At 43.2% G+C, this 14,021-nt stretch overlaps 1 protein-coding gene across 18 annotated transcripts; it reads left to right on the top strand.

The window, feature by feature from the left end:
• Positions 1-3,518: 3,518 nt before the first annotated feature.
• On the top strand, positions 3,519-13,449 carry LOC138427092 (RNA-binding protein 4B). 18 transcript variants are annotated; one of them, XR_011251905.1, is made up of 6 exons: positions 3,553-3,769; positions 4,431-4,854; positions 8,397-8,499; positions 9,708-10,384; positions 11,957-12,178; positions 12,850-13,449. XR_011251905.1 is itself a non-coding variant. In XM_069566354.1 (4 exons), the coding sequence occupies exons 2-3, from the start codon at positions 4,443-4,445 to the stop codon at positions 10,373-10,375; spliced, it is 1,080 nt and encodes a 359-aa protein (XP_069422455.1). In that variant the 5' UTR covers positions 3,519-3,769; positions 4,431-4,442; the 3' UTR covers positions 10,376-10,384; positions 12,850-13,449. The 18 variants fall into 18 exon arrangements, 6 of the variants coding, with proteins under 6 accessions (XP_069422455.1, XP_069422453.1, XP_069422452.1 ...); XR_011251903.1 differs by having other exon boundaries at positions 12,769-13,449; XR_011251904.1 differs by having other exon boundaries at positions 3,583-3,778.
• Positions 13,450-14,021: the final 572 nt, after the last annotated feature.

Raw genomic sequence — 14,021 nt, 5'->3', positions numbered from 1 at the left:
CTGCGTGCATGCACAATTTGGGCAAATTCTGGACCAAAGATACAAAGAGACCAAAAAACACAACTGCCACTTTTGAGGTGCCTGAAGCAAAAAGCAAAAGCAGGCTACTGCGCATGCTCCCTGCACTCACCACCACCTAAGGAAGGGGCAAAACACCTAAGCCACCCTCCAACCCAACCCCTGGACACACCCCTACCCTCACCCCATATAAAGAGCAAGCTTGCACCTCCTTGGGGAGCAAGCCAGCAAGGGGACCTGTTTGTTCTCACTTCCCCGCTGCTGCAACAGGGGCCCCAGTAGAGTCTTGCCTGAATTTCTTGTCGGGCCTCTGATCAATTTCTATTGACTGGAGAAAGCCAAGAACCCTGGTTGGTAACAATTTAATGTATACCCTATGACTCAGCAACCCAGAAATTCCATCCCAGTCCTAACTCCCCTCAAATTTTCACACCAATCTATTAGGGTACACATAATTAACATAAGGATGTCAACTGCAAGCTTATTTATAATAAGAATAAGGAGTTAGAGGCGACCTGAGTGTCCTATGCTGGAAGATAGATAAAATATGGTGGTTGCACACTGTGGAGTATTGCTCAGCAGTTAGATACCACACAAAAACTTAGGGCTTCCCTGGTGGCTCAGTGGTAAGGAGACATGGGTTTGATCCCTCGGTTGGGAAGATCCCCTTGGAGAAGAAAGTGGTAACCTGCTGCAGTATTCTTGCCTGGAAAATCCCATGTACAGAGGAGCTTTGTGAGCTACAGTCCACGGGGTTGCAAGAGTCAGACACAGGACTTAACTGACTAAACAACAAGAACTACATAGTGCTTAGTGAAAAAAGTAAGAAACAATGAGCTATACAACACAATTTACATAAACATCTTCATAAATTAATTTACCCAAATAACATTTACCCAAATGAACAAGGGTGGACTTTGTTTAGATCCATATTAGGAGAAACCAAATGTAAAAACAGATACTTGGGACAATCCAGTAGAAATTTAAATAGCAATATCACATGATATTAGCATCGCATAGAGCTGATTTTTTAGAGGCAGTTAGTGAGAAACTTATAGGTGAAACGACATTATGACTGGAATTTGCCTTAAAAAAAACTCTAGCCCTAATGCACACACACAAAGCAAAGGGGCTGCATGAAATAAGATGAGCAAATGTTGATAACTGTCAAAGCTGAGTAAGGGGCCCAGAAGATTTCATAATATTCTTTATTTGGGCCTTTTTGAAAATGTCCACAGTGAAACATTTTTTGTAATGGAAAAAGCAAATGTGCATTAAAAAAACATGTCTTACAGAAGACAAACTTATAGTTACCAAAGAGGAAGATAGGGGAGGAAAAATTAGGAGTTCGGGAATAGCAGATGCAAACTACTATATATAAAATAGACAAACAACAAGGTTCTAAGGTATAGCACAGGTGATTATATTCAATATCTTGTAGGGACTTTCCTGATGGTGCAGTGATTGAGATTCTGAGCTTCCATTGAGGGGGCCTGGGTTCCATTCCTGGTCAGGGAACAAGATCCTACATGCTGCAACTAAACATTTCCATGCCCCAACTAAAAAGATCCTTCATGCCACAACTAACACAAATAAATAAAGAGCTTGTAAAAACCTATGATGGAAAAGAATATGAAAATGAGTATATGTATATGTACAACTGAATCACTTTGCTGTACACCAGAAACTAACACGACATGGTAAATATACTTCAATTTTAAAAAATATATATCTTGCAAGAACACAAAATAATACATTCTAAATTCATTTAACGGTTGCCTACGAGGGCTTCCCTTGTGGCTCAGCTGTAAAGAATCTGCCTGCAATGCGGGAGACCTGGCTTCGATCCCTGGGTTGGGAGGATCCCCTGGAGAAGGGAACGGCTACCCATTTCAGTATTCTAGCCTGGAGAATTCCATGGACTGTATAGTCCATGGGGTTGCAAAGAGTCGGACACGACTGAGCGACTTTCATTTTCAAACAGTGAGGGAAAGCGAAGGGGAGGTAAAAGGGAATAGATAAGAATAGGGAAATAGATGGGGGAGAAGATGGAATGGTATGGTCAGAGCTATGAGGAGAAACAGTATAAAAACACAGGAGGAAAGGATGGTGAACAAACGAAAAATTTTAGAGGGGTGCAAACTGTTAAAAGGATATTAGTTTTGGTAACCTCAGAAAACTTGCGCAATTGGAGAGGAAGATAGAACCCAAAACACAGGCATAAAGGTGGGCAACAGCAGGTTCACACTGTTTGCAAAAATCCACCCTGAAACACTGGGAAGAAATCCAAGTTAGAAAAATTAATAGCAAAGATGAGTAAAAACTATTTCAGAAATGGGCAAAGGGGTCCCTCGCTGGTGTTTTAAAAGTCTGACTATAGAGAGAAACTGGGAAATGACCAAGAGAAGAAGGGAATGGGAGGGTAAATAGAATTAGGTGGGAGATAAGCATGAGTGTTATCAGAATTGGAAGGACAGTGCCTCTTCTGAAATTCGTGGAAAACAAAGAATTCAGTAAAAGAAATGTAACCAAGTAGCTGAAGAGGAAGAGGACAGCATGCAGAGTTTGTGCCTGATAGTATCAGAAAAGATACCAAGGAGGAATGGTGATGGACCAAACATCCTGGCATGCTCTACTTGGAGATAAGCTAAGTCCATCAATCTCCATAAACGTCTATTCTTTGTCCAAAGGTGACAGTGAGTAATAAACCCCCTTAGTAACTTCCTTTTTGCCAGCAGGAGGTGCCCTTGGACCACAGTTGAATTCTGAAAGCTGGAAAATGCCCTGGTCAGTTGCCCTGTCCTCCAGCAGCTTGGTCTGGAGGTGGAGACCCTGGCCTGTCCCCAAAACAAGAAACCTCTCTGGTCCTCTATACCAAGCATTCGTTGGTGTGCTCGCCACGAATCGGGAACTGTTAAGGACACATAATTAGAGCTTAATTCTCTAGCTAGGGAGAGAAAACCAGCCTTCGTGTATATGTGACAAACAAAACCCAACTGATTTGAGTGTAACCTGGATATAATGCCTCTACGAGCTATCTCAGCTCTGCCATCTTCGGTTCTGTTTCCTCACCAATGAAGTACATGTTTTCAATTAAAATTTTTTGAATTATGTTATAAAGCTCTACCAAAAAAAAAAAAAAAAAGGCCAGGTTTGCTTGAAATGTGGCCCACCTGTATTCCTAAAATGTTGCCCCAAGCTACCGTAGAGGCTGGCCGATTGCTAAGAAAACCCGCTTTTCGGGGACTCAGTGGGATAACCCTTTGTCATCAGTAGCGGCCGTCCTTCCCCACCTCCGCCCCCCGACACTGCCCAATAGCACGATCCATTGTGAATGGATCCATTATGATCCACTGTGACTCCCGGGCTTCCGATCTCACCAAGGCAGTGGTTGCGCCCAGAGCCTTCTGACGCGTGAGCGCCGACCCCCACCCACACCACCGTCCAAGGTGTTGATTGGCTAGCCGGGCCAGGGGGCGGGCTGACCTCCGCTCCGCCGCGCCGACAACAGCGGGCCCCGCCCCCTATCGGGGCGACTGGGAGCCGAGCCCGGGGCAGCCATTTGTACGCGGCCGCGGGATTGGTCGCCTGGCTCCCGCGAGGGTGAGGAGGGGGTGGGCAGCGCGCACTCGCGCGTGCGTCAGGTGGCGCGCGAGAAAGCCCCGGTCGCGCCGAGGTTTGAGCGGCCGTCGCCATTTTGTAGGGTTCTCTCTGACGCGGGAGCCGCCGCCAGCGCTGCTGCCACCCGGAGGTGCGCAAGGTATCCATGGGCGTGTGGGGAGCCCGAGAGCCGGGCCGGCCGGGCCTCTGGCGGACGGGGATGGCCCAGGGTTTGGGTTTCTTCTCTTGGGGCGGGAGGTCCGGGGAAGACAACGGGAGGAGGCGGGGCCGGGTCTCCGGAGGGGGCGGGGCAGGGGTCGAGTCGAGTCTTTGTTGGGGAAAAGGCACTGGAGTTGGGTCGCCAGGGCGGGGGTGGGGGTCCCAATTGGGGCAAAGGGGGCCTTTTTATTCGTAAAAGTATTTTGAACGGTGATGCTTCACGGAAGAGAGGTACACAGATTTCCCTCCAAAACCTTGTTACCAGGGACAGTTAGATATATGCCTCTTCCCCCCCGTTTGGATTCTTCTCTTACCTGCCCCCGAACAGGAGTATTTCAAGCTAAGCCTGTTACTTAAAGGGCGCCTTATTTCACGAGGGACTATGCAGTGCATGCTGACAACCGATCCGTTCGCGTGTTAACACACAGCTTACACTACTCCTTAAGAGCTAACCTTTCTCCCGCTACTGAAAAAAGAAGGAGCGTCTGTGAGAGCATCTTGAAGGTGCCAAGAACTTGGGAGGATTAATCCGAAATGCAGTGCATTGAAACTTTCGCCTCTAACTTCTGAAAATCTCCTTTCTTCTCTTCCAGGCTCTTGTCAGAATGGTGAAGCTGTTCATCGGAAACCTGCCCCGGGAGGCCACAGAGCAGGAGATCCGCTCGCTCTTCGAGCAGTATGGGAAGGTGCTGGAATGTGACATCATTAAGAACTACGGCTTTGTGCACATAGAGGACAAGACGGCGGCCGAGGATGCCATCCGCAACCTGCACCACTACAAGCTGCACGGGGTGAACATCAACGTGGAAGCCAGCAAGAATAAGAGCAAAGCTTCAACCAAGTTGCATGTAGGCAACATCAGTCCTACCTGTACCAACCAAGAGCTCCGGGCCAAGTTTGAGGAGTATGGTCCAGTCATCGAATGTGACATCGTGAAAGATTATGCCTTTGTACACATGGAGCGGGCTGAGGATGCAGTGGAGGCCATCAGGGGCCTTGACAACACAGAGTTTCAAGGTGAACTGCTCTGGGGCTTGGGTGGCAAAACCGAGTGGGGGTCTAGGTGTAAACAAGAACAGAGGACCATGGGGCTGGCAGGGTGGTGTCTTCCGTTCCACTTTAGCTGGAGATAATAGAACGATTGTATGTTTACCATGCTTAAACACAACTCTTGGAGAAGCACACACTTCTCCTTTTCAGATTTGCCAAGATGTTTCTCAACAACTTTGTAGAATCACAAACGGTAGGTCACTTTTACCTGCAAGCGTCATTCATTTGGGTGCTGTAGGAAGTTTAATCTGCAAATGGGAGAAGAGGATAAAGGTCTGTGGCTTACTTGCTTCTTTTGTTATGATGAGGAAGCCTTATATATTTGAGAGTTTAAATGCATAGGGTTTATACTCCTTACTGCCCTGGGCAATGGGCCGTGGTGGGAAAGAACAAAGACATCTTTAAGAATCTCTGTATTGTAAATCTGGGTGGTGAATCTGATTTTGGGGGGTTATCTTTTGGTTATGTGATGAACTATATAAGCAGAGCCAAAAACTGCTATGTGTTCTGCTCCACATACTATCATTTAATCTTAAAGGGAAAAAAGGACATTTCTAAAAATGTTAGGTTGAATGGGAATTACGGTTCTGCTTCTGAGGAGATTCCGATTAGGGTGTCATATCGAATTATTTATATCATTAATAAAACTACATACGTTGTCATTAGTACCACAGGAGGTTGAAGACCCTCTGGAACTGTGCTGACATGGTAGCCACTAGCCCCATGTGGCTGTCAAATCGAAACTAAATAAATTTTAAAGCTCACTTTCTCAGTTGTGCTGCACACACTTCAAGTGCTCAGAAGTCATGCAGGCTAGTAGTGACTGCGTCAGTGCAGATACAGAACGCTCGCGCCATCACAGGAAGTTCTGTTGTACAGCGCTGTTCTACAAGCTTTTTGTTGATAGTGTCGTCTTAGACCACATGTTTACATCCACTTTTCAGGTTTATAAATTAAGATCATTTTTTTCTCTGAGTACCATTAAAAGGGTTGTAAAGACGTACTTAAGGGTCCTCTACTAAACCTAGAAAACAGAACAAAAATGGAGAAGAGGAAAAGTTGACCAGAAAAGGGTAAGAAAGTCTGCAGATAGTAGAGATTGCAAATAATGCATCAGATATTTCCAGCTTCAGCCAGTGGTGTCCTGGCTTTTAGCTGCTCATTAAAGCACGGGGCAAAAACTGTAGAGACTTGCTACCATTTATTTGTCATATGAGCATGGACAAGTGTTTTAACCTCTTTGTGCTTCATTTTCCCCACTTGTAAAGTAGAGTTATAATGGTCCCTGCCGTACCTCCCTCACAGGATGGTAGTGAGGCTAGAATGAGGTGATAGATGTGAAAGTGCTTTGGCAGTAAAAGCACTGTGTGATAAAAGGTGAGTGGTGTTTGCAACAACAGATGTTTCTGTGATGGTTAGAAACTTCTTTAAAATGTAATACCTTTCCTCATTTATATTTGGTTTTCTTTTATTATTTTGGAAAGCTGTTGCGCTTCAGATACCTTTAAAAATACCCTGAATTATTTTCATTGGATGAAGGAGGGCATCATGAATGGACAGTGTTGGAGGAAATGGGAGTTCTCTCTTGATAGGTAACAAGCAAAATGTGAAAGAATGCAGTTAAAGTCTGGTACAAACTGCAGTGATGTTCTAGTATAATACTGCTTGTCTTTACCTTTTTAATATGCAATAGAGTAAAAGAATAGGATCAGAAATAGGTATATGGACGTCAGTTACTTGAGAGGGGGGTTGGCTTGAAAGAAATGTTTTAATACAGTGGGTTTCATTCAGGATGTAATAACACAATGATCTGTGAGATTTTTTGAAATGTCATTATTGGGGGAAAAAAAGGATCCTTTATTTGGTTTTCATGTTCTTAGCCTGGGCCCCCTGGAGAAAGCACTCAACTTTTCATTATGTTTTATGTACAGACATTTTTATAACCAGCTTTGTTTTTTTTCCAGATGACAAGAGAAAGTTTAGCATTGGATAAAAAGTTGCAGTCTTACAGAAAATACAATCTAGATACCAATTTGTCACATTTTTTTCATAAAGCCTTTTTACTCATCCCCTAATAAAGGGGACCTCAAAGTGCCACTTTGGTCATCTTTTGAACCTTTATATGTTAATGGCTGCTACTGAGGCTTCCTGACTGTATGACTTAAAAAGAAAGCAGCAAAATCTGAGTTTACCTGAGTCTCTGGGGATCTGTTTCCTCCCCATAAACAGCAGTGAACTGAACCGCTACTGATTTAGCAAGCAGTTTGCAGTGAAAGACCCTGAAGAAGCTATTCCCAAGTAATAACTCAGGCAGCTGAGCTGGGAATGTTATATGAGTTTATGTGTTTTGTTTTTCACCAGTATGTAAACAAACATTAAATTGGAGTACAGTTGTATATCAAGCTATATTCCTAATTTCTGGGTTCTGTTATTTGGTAGGAGCTCAGCATTGAGGATCTCAGGTTGCCCACCTCTTTCTTTCAAAAGAAAACACTGTGGGCGGTGGAGGCTGGTTTTCTGGGAAATGTTGGCAACATACCTCAGTAATTTTCTTGGAGATTGCAGAAAATTTTAAAGCTTTTGGCCTCTCCAAGCTTAGTAGAGTAGTAGAATTTAGTCTTTCAGTTTTCTTTGCATTGGTTCCTTAAGGTAATAGAGAAGCACAGTATATTTCAGTTATCATAAGAATTTCAAGAAATTTACATTAAACGCCTGGTTACAACCTTTGGAAAGATTATGTGAAAAAAATCTATCCCTTCCGTTGTAGATCTTTTAGTTCTAGATTTTAAAAGTTGTTTACCTGAATCCTTTTTACAGCTACTACAGATGTTTATAAACTTCTGAGTTCCACTCTAAAAGCAGTGGTGGAGATTGTATGTAGTAATAGAAACATCAAGGGGAAAAAAAGTAACTGGATTTTGCTTCTCAAAAAAGAAAGTACCCATAATCTGTAAAGGATTTAGTTACATATTTTCCTTGGAAATGTACTTCTAGGTCTCTGGATTCGCTGCTTTTTAGATTGGCTTGGTTACACTGACTTCAGAATTGAAATAGTTTGTTTCTATCACACACGTTTAATGTTACCATGCATGTTTGAAAGCCAAGTAGCTTGTAATCCCTCCAGTCCAAATTATAGGGAATTCTACATTTGGGATATAAATTGGGGCAAAAATCCGTGTGTTTCTGTTCTAAGCACAGTTAGCATTTGATCTGTAATAACTTCTAAGAATGGGAGTATCTGTATCTGTGAAAATAATGGGATGGCTACATGCTGCTTTCATATTAAATTGCTGTTTGGTATCTTGTTGACTGTATCACTGTTTATGGTGGATGCTGCCTCTATACTAGCAGCTGGAAGTAAAAACCTGAGCACCTTTGTTTCTGCTAAAGAAAGGGTTTTAAGTTTGAGGCAGCAGCTACTAGAAACTGGGGTGGTAGGAATGTTGGACATTGGGCAGAACTGAGTTTGACTAAAGTGATATTACTGCACTAACCCGCTCCCCTCTCAGGGTCAGTGCATGGCGCTGTTCTGGCTGCCGTCCTGAATCGGGCTGTTTCCAACAGGATGGTGGAGCACGAGGCCTCCTACCGCATAGCTGCATCCAGAACAAGGTCTGTTACAGAGAGAGCAACCTGCTGATCGCGGAGGGGGGATTTGTCCTGAGCAGCCCTTTAGAGTGATGCAAAGCCCCAGTTCTCTACTTCTGTGCTGGCTGCTTTTGGCTACAATCTGTAAAGCATTGACTTGATCTCCAAAGTCTTAGGCAGTTTGGCACCAAATGCTGCCAAGAATATGCCTTTTCTCAAACTGCTTTTAAAGACCTTGGATGCTTTCATTAGCAAGGGTCCGTGGGCTTGGTTGTACACAAGCCCGGGGCAAAGATTGTTTCTTCTCTTATCTTCTCTTAGCTGTTCCTCGTGCTGGTCATTTCCTGCAAGTATGGATGTGGCTTGTTTGTACGGGTGCCCTGAAGCCTTTAGGCCAGTGCTGCATTTTTCTGACAAGTAGACAATTCCCTGTAAAGAATTGTTCACAGGTTTATGTAGTTTACTGCATAACAGGATGAAATGCCAATCATTCCATTATATGAAAACACACTGTCCCTAAGAAACCAGTACCGCTTCAAGAACCATTTCTTGCTGTTGAGAGACCTGGGTCAGGTGGTTTTCTTTCCGCAGCAGGCGTGGATTCACCTTTGCTTAAAAAGCAGTGTGGGGGTGGGATTGAAGTCTGAAAGGTCTTATAACTAACTCTGAAGAGGTCCTGGAGTTGAAGCAGATGATGCACCAGGTATGATTTGTGTACCCAACATAGCCTTCTGGTGACACTTGTAAAAATGGCTGGAAGAAACAAGATGGACAGCACATGCTGTGGTTTTTAAGCTACAGTACATGCTTAGGCCTTATGTGGCCCTGAGTAAATCTGTGAGAGGTTGGTAAGATGCTTTACTCTGCAGAGCATAACTGAGGTGGTGTTGGATATTTGATTTGGAAAAATTGTCAGGTTTTGATATTAGTCTTAGTATTGAAAAGTGGAAACTCTCAATTTCTGTGTTGGGGAGAAGAAAGTCTTGGAGACGGAAGTAGGAGGGAATCCCAGTCTGCTGGTGTAAGTAGAAAGCATTGACTGGTTTCTGAGGACTCAGATTTTCTAAGTCTCATCTGTTAAAACTTCAGCTTTTATTTTGGAGGGGATTGTTGAAATAGGGTTGTAGGAGTGTGTGTTTGTATGTTTGTGTGTCTTGCCAACTAGTTGAGTTTGGGGAAGACAAGGAAGGTTAATGAGTTATAATAAATCTTCTTACATCTATTTCCTAAAGGCAAACGAATGCACGTGCAATTGTCCACCAGCCGGCTTCGCACTGCCCCTGGGATGGGAGACCAGAGTGGCTGCTATCGGTGTGGGAAAGAGGGGCACTGGTCCAAAGAGTGTCCAGTAGATCGTTCAGGCCGCGTGGCGGACTTTACCGAGCAGTATAATGAACAGTATGGAGCGGTGCGCACACCTTATACCATGGGCTACGGGGAATCCATGTATTACAACGACGCATATGGAGCACTTGACTACTATAAGCGTTACCGAGTCCGCTCTTATGAGGCAGTGGCAGCAGCAGCAGCAGCTTCTGCCTACAACTATGCAGAGCAGACCATGTCTCATCTGCCTCAAGTCCAGAACACAGCTGTGACCAGTCACCTCAACTCCACTTCCGTTGATCCCTACGACAGACACCTGTTGCCAAACTCAGGCGCTGCTGCCACCTCAGCTGCTATGGCTGCTGCCGCTGCCACCACTTCCTCCTATTACGGAAGGGACAGGAGCCCCCTGCGTCGTGGTGCAGCTGTACTCCCCACAGTTGGAGAGGGCTACGGTTATGGGCCAGAGAGTGAGCTGTCTCAGGCTTCAGCAGCTGCACGGAATTCTCTGTATGACATGGCCCGGTATGAACGGGAGCAGTATGTGGACCGAGCACGGTACTCAGCCTTTTAAAAACTGGAGGTGAGAGTGGGGTGGGTGTGGTTAAGAGATTCCATTTAGTTCCCCAGAAGGGAGACCTTGCCACAGAGAGGAGGCTAAAGCCACCTGTTTGCTGTCAGGACAGTATCCAAAAGGTAGTCACTGCATTTTAGTCTTAAATATTTCTCTAGGCCAGAGCTTCATTTGGCCTGTTGAGGGCTTTGTTTAGAATTCCAACCAACTTGGCCATCCCAGGAAAACAACAACTCAGTTTATTAGGATATTGTTCTTTAATCAAATGTAAGCAGATCTGTTACAAGAAACATAGTTGAAGAGAACTAACACTTGAGTACTCTCTATACATACATCGTTTAATGATACAGCAAGGTTTTAAGACGCTTTCTCTTTCACAGAAAAAGGAGTCTAAGGCCCAGAGAGGTTAAGTGCTTTGTCTGATGTCATCTGGTGATTGAGAGGTAAAGCCAGAATTCATAGTCAGGCCTACCTGAGTCCAAAACCACTTTCTCTTTCCACCACAAAAGTCACTGTGATGTACATTGAAGAGTACAGGTTCAGAAGTTAATAGTTAATGTCACCAATGAGGATTAAAACTAACTTCAGATTTCCAATTTGCTAATAAAACTGTTACTTAGCTCATGAGCCTTTATCAGAGAAAACTCTTTTAATAAATAAGCCAAATAAAATCCTCTGAGTTTTAGGCATTTAGTTCCAAGACACTTGCTTGAAAGCAATGTTTTGATGCCACTGTCTGCTCTGGATTCCGTGGAGTCCCTTCCTTATTAGTAATCCAGAGCATCTTGTTCTCCGTGGGCACTTAGCTGTATTTCTGCATGGCTTATGATGCTACTATCTAGAGCCTGACACTTCCCATTGCTTCCAGCAAATTGGGGGGATTTTTTTGTTAGAGAACATGTAAAGAGCTAGATTAAACAGGTAATTTTCTGAAGTGTATGAAATCCCATTGATGGTAACCCTGGCAGTTTAATTGTTCCTCTTTCAGGTAATATAAGCAAAGATGTTGGAATGTCAAGTATAATTGGAGTATCTAGAGATTGATACCTAGTACCTTGAAATTGAGCATCAGCAGAACTGGAGGCCTAGTAGGAAAGTTAACCTGAGTTACCACCCTGAGTTTCCAGGGCGAGTTTCCAGGGTTCTTAACATACCTCTTTGATGTATGAGTAGAAGAAAACCAAGTGACAGGAATTTTCCCTTTTGCTTAGTGAGAAATATATGAACCTGTGATGTTATATCCTGTGTGACTATGACAAGACAGGGATCTGCTGTGACTGCTGTGTAGCAGTGAGTGTTCATGTACACGAAGTAGATCATGTTAACAACTAGTGTGGTCTGCCATTAATCTTTTAATGCTGCTGGTCTTCCATCAAGTTAGGATATGCCTCTTAAGTAAGGTGGTGTCTTCTAGATAACCGTACATTTCTCTCAACTATGTTCCAAAGTTAAACATTAAATAGTATATATTGTGGTCTTTAAAGTATTACTAAGGTATGTTTACGTGGTTTTTGACTGCTAGCAGTGGTTGTTCAACTAACCTCTTTTTAGTGATGACTGTTAAAGAAACTTACCTTCCAGGTATGAACCTCATATGGACTGAATAACCCTGAGTTGGTTGCAGTCCCAGGAGCCTGATGTTAATGAGGCTGCCAGGATGAAATACTCCAGAACTGTTGGGGATCCAAATTCGGGTCTCACCCTAGCAGAACTGATTCAAGAACGTCACAGCTTTTGAAGTCGATTGGCACAGATCAAGACCAAGATTTGGCCCTTTGTCTGTAATAAGTAGAGGAACTTGGTGTGAGTTAACTTTTTTTTTCCCCCAGCCATTGGTGTCTGGAGTTCCCATCACCAATGGAAGAATTAGAGAATTTAGGATTTCTTCTCTTGTTTTGGTAAGGGAGATTTGGTCAATTAAAGGAACTACTGTAATTGTGACTCTAAATCTGTGACAGTATGATAATGCAGGTTTGTTGGAGGATGAATGAACCACTCCTTGAAACCCTTTATGATTGTCATTTCTGAAGACGTGTTTATATGAAAGATTAAAATGAGGCATATTTAGAATAGTGTAATTGACCATATTTGAGACCTAGCATCTTCTGATTTTTTGAAACCAAAAATTAAATTACGGTTCTTGATATCTGTATGCCCTTTGTTTCAGTGACAGTAGCCTTGTATCACAGAAGTAGTTTTACCTAAAAGATGGGTAAAAAAATGAGAAAGATATATTTATCACCAATATAGCAGTCTTCCAGATTGCTTCTTGTTCTGTATATAAGTAGATTCCTATATATAGCCATAGTAGAAAGGTGATTACATGAGATGTAACTTTGATCCAGTCTGACTTGGTTTTGTTTTGTTCTGTTCTTTTTCCCCCTGGAATACAGGACGGGACCAGGGCCCCTGTACTCGGAGCCAAGCTGCTCTCCAGGCATTGTGTAAGCCTCTTGTGTTGTGCTCTCTTTCAGGTAGGATAATTGCGGACTGAACCCTCGGGCTGCGGTCATATATGAGAACTTGCTCCGCGCGGTCCCCTTTGCCGGGATGTTTCCATTGCTTCATGTTTCAGTAAACAAAGGAGTTTGTGACCAACTATGTTTTCTTTCTTAATTTAATTCTTCTACGTTCACTTTTCTCTCCTCCTGGTACTAGTCTCTGTAGCCTTTCTGTTCCTCACGTTCCCAGCCTCTGAGCAGCCCTAGGTAAGGATTATGTTGGTGTCCCCTTTCTCCTGTACAGTGGAATCCCTCTTATCTTGCTTTCCTTAGGAGTTGACCCCTTCTCCCTGCCTACCTGCAACATCTCCTTTCCCTTTAAAATGACCACGTAGAGGCAAGCAACCTTTTACTCTTCTCTGTTAGCTCTGGACTCTTAACACTGAAGCTAATCTTCTGAAATTGCCAAGACCATTGGGGTTTTGGTGGTTGTTTTGTTTGTTTTGTTTTGTTTCATGTCTGACCTGTGATCGTGGTACAGCAGTAGCTGAAATTTAGCCTTGTTTTACTCCACTTCTCCCACTTTTTTTTTTAATATATATATTTTGACAAATAAACATTTCTAACACTTAATTTTTTTTTTTTGTATTTGTATGACTTAATTTACCACGAATATCTTCTGGTTCTTTCTCAGTTGTGCTCAAACTACAAACTTCAGTGGAAGAACAGATACCTGAAATTTACATGAAAGGATTTAGTGAGATAAGTACTACAGCCTCAGCACTGAGTGGAGATAAATTAGCCAGCATCTTAAGACATTAATAAGTCTGCTACACCTAGTGGTCAGGCTCCTTCTCTGTAAAAAACCAGGGCTGCTTTTTCCCGTTTATACATCAGCAAACCCAGGTTAGTAGTGATAAAAGTCAGCCCCACAGAGAGAACCCTGTGTCAGGAAAAGGTTGAGTGAGAACAAGGACCTGTCATATGGACTCAGTTTGACTTCACGGTATATGTTTATTTAAATTCACAATTTAAACTAGAATTAGACTTTGGCTGAAATGAATAAAATAGTTATGATGTGGGGATATGTCAGCATTTTGAGCAGAAAAGCAACTAGGGTATTCATAAGTGGCAGTGATAATCTTGTGCAATAAAATGCATCCTCTAGAAAAATTTTGAAAAGATTCATGGACATGATATTTTCT

The sequence above is a fragment of the Ovis canadensis genome, chromosome 21 (assembly GCF_042477335.2).
Source record: "Ovis canadensis isolate MfBH-ARS-UI-01 breed Bighorn chromosome 21, ARS-UI_OviCan_v2, whole genome shotgun sequence".
NCBI lineage: Eukaryota > Metazoa > Chordata > Mammalia > Artiodactyla > Bovidae > Ovis > Ovis canadensis.
Note: the sequence above shows the minus strand (reverse complement) of the source record. Positions and strands in the feature narration are given on the sequence as shown.

Coding starts and splice junctions, on each gene's coding strand:
- LOC138427092 (XM_069566354.1), top strand. CDS start 4,443: ATGGTGAAGCTGTTCATCGGAAACCTGCCCCGGGAGGCCACAGAGCAG. Junction 4,855..9,707: donor TGACAACACAGAGTTTCAAG/GTGAACTGCTCT, acceptor TATTTCCTAAAG/GCAAACGAATGCACGTGCAA.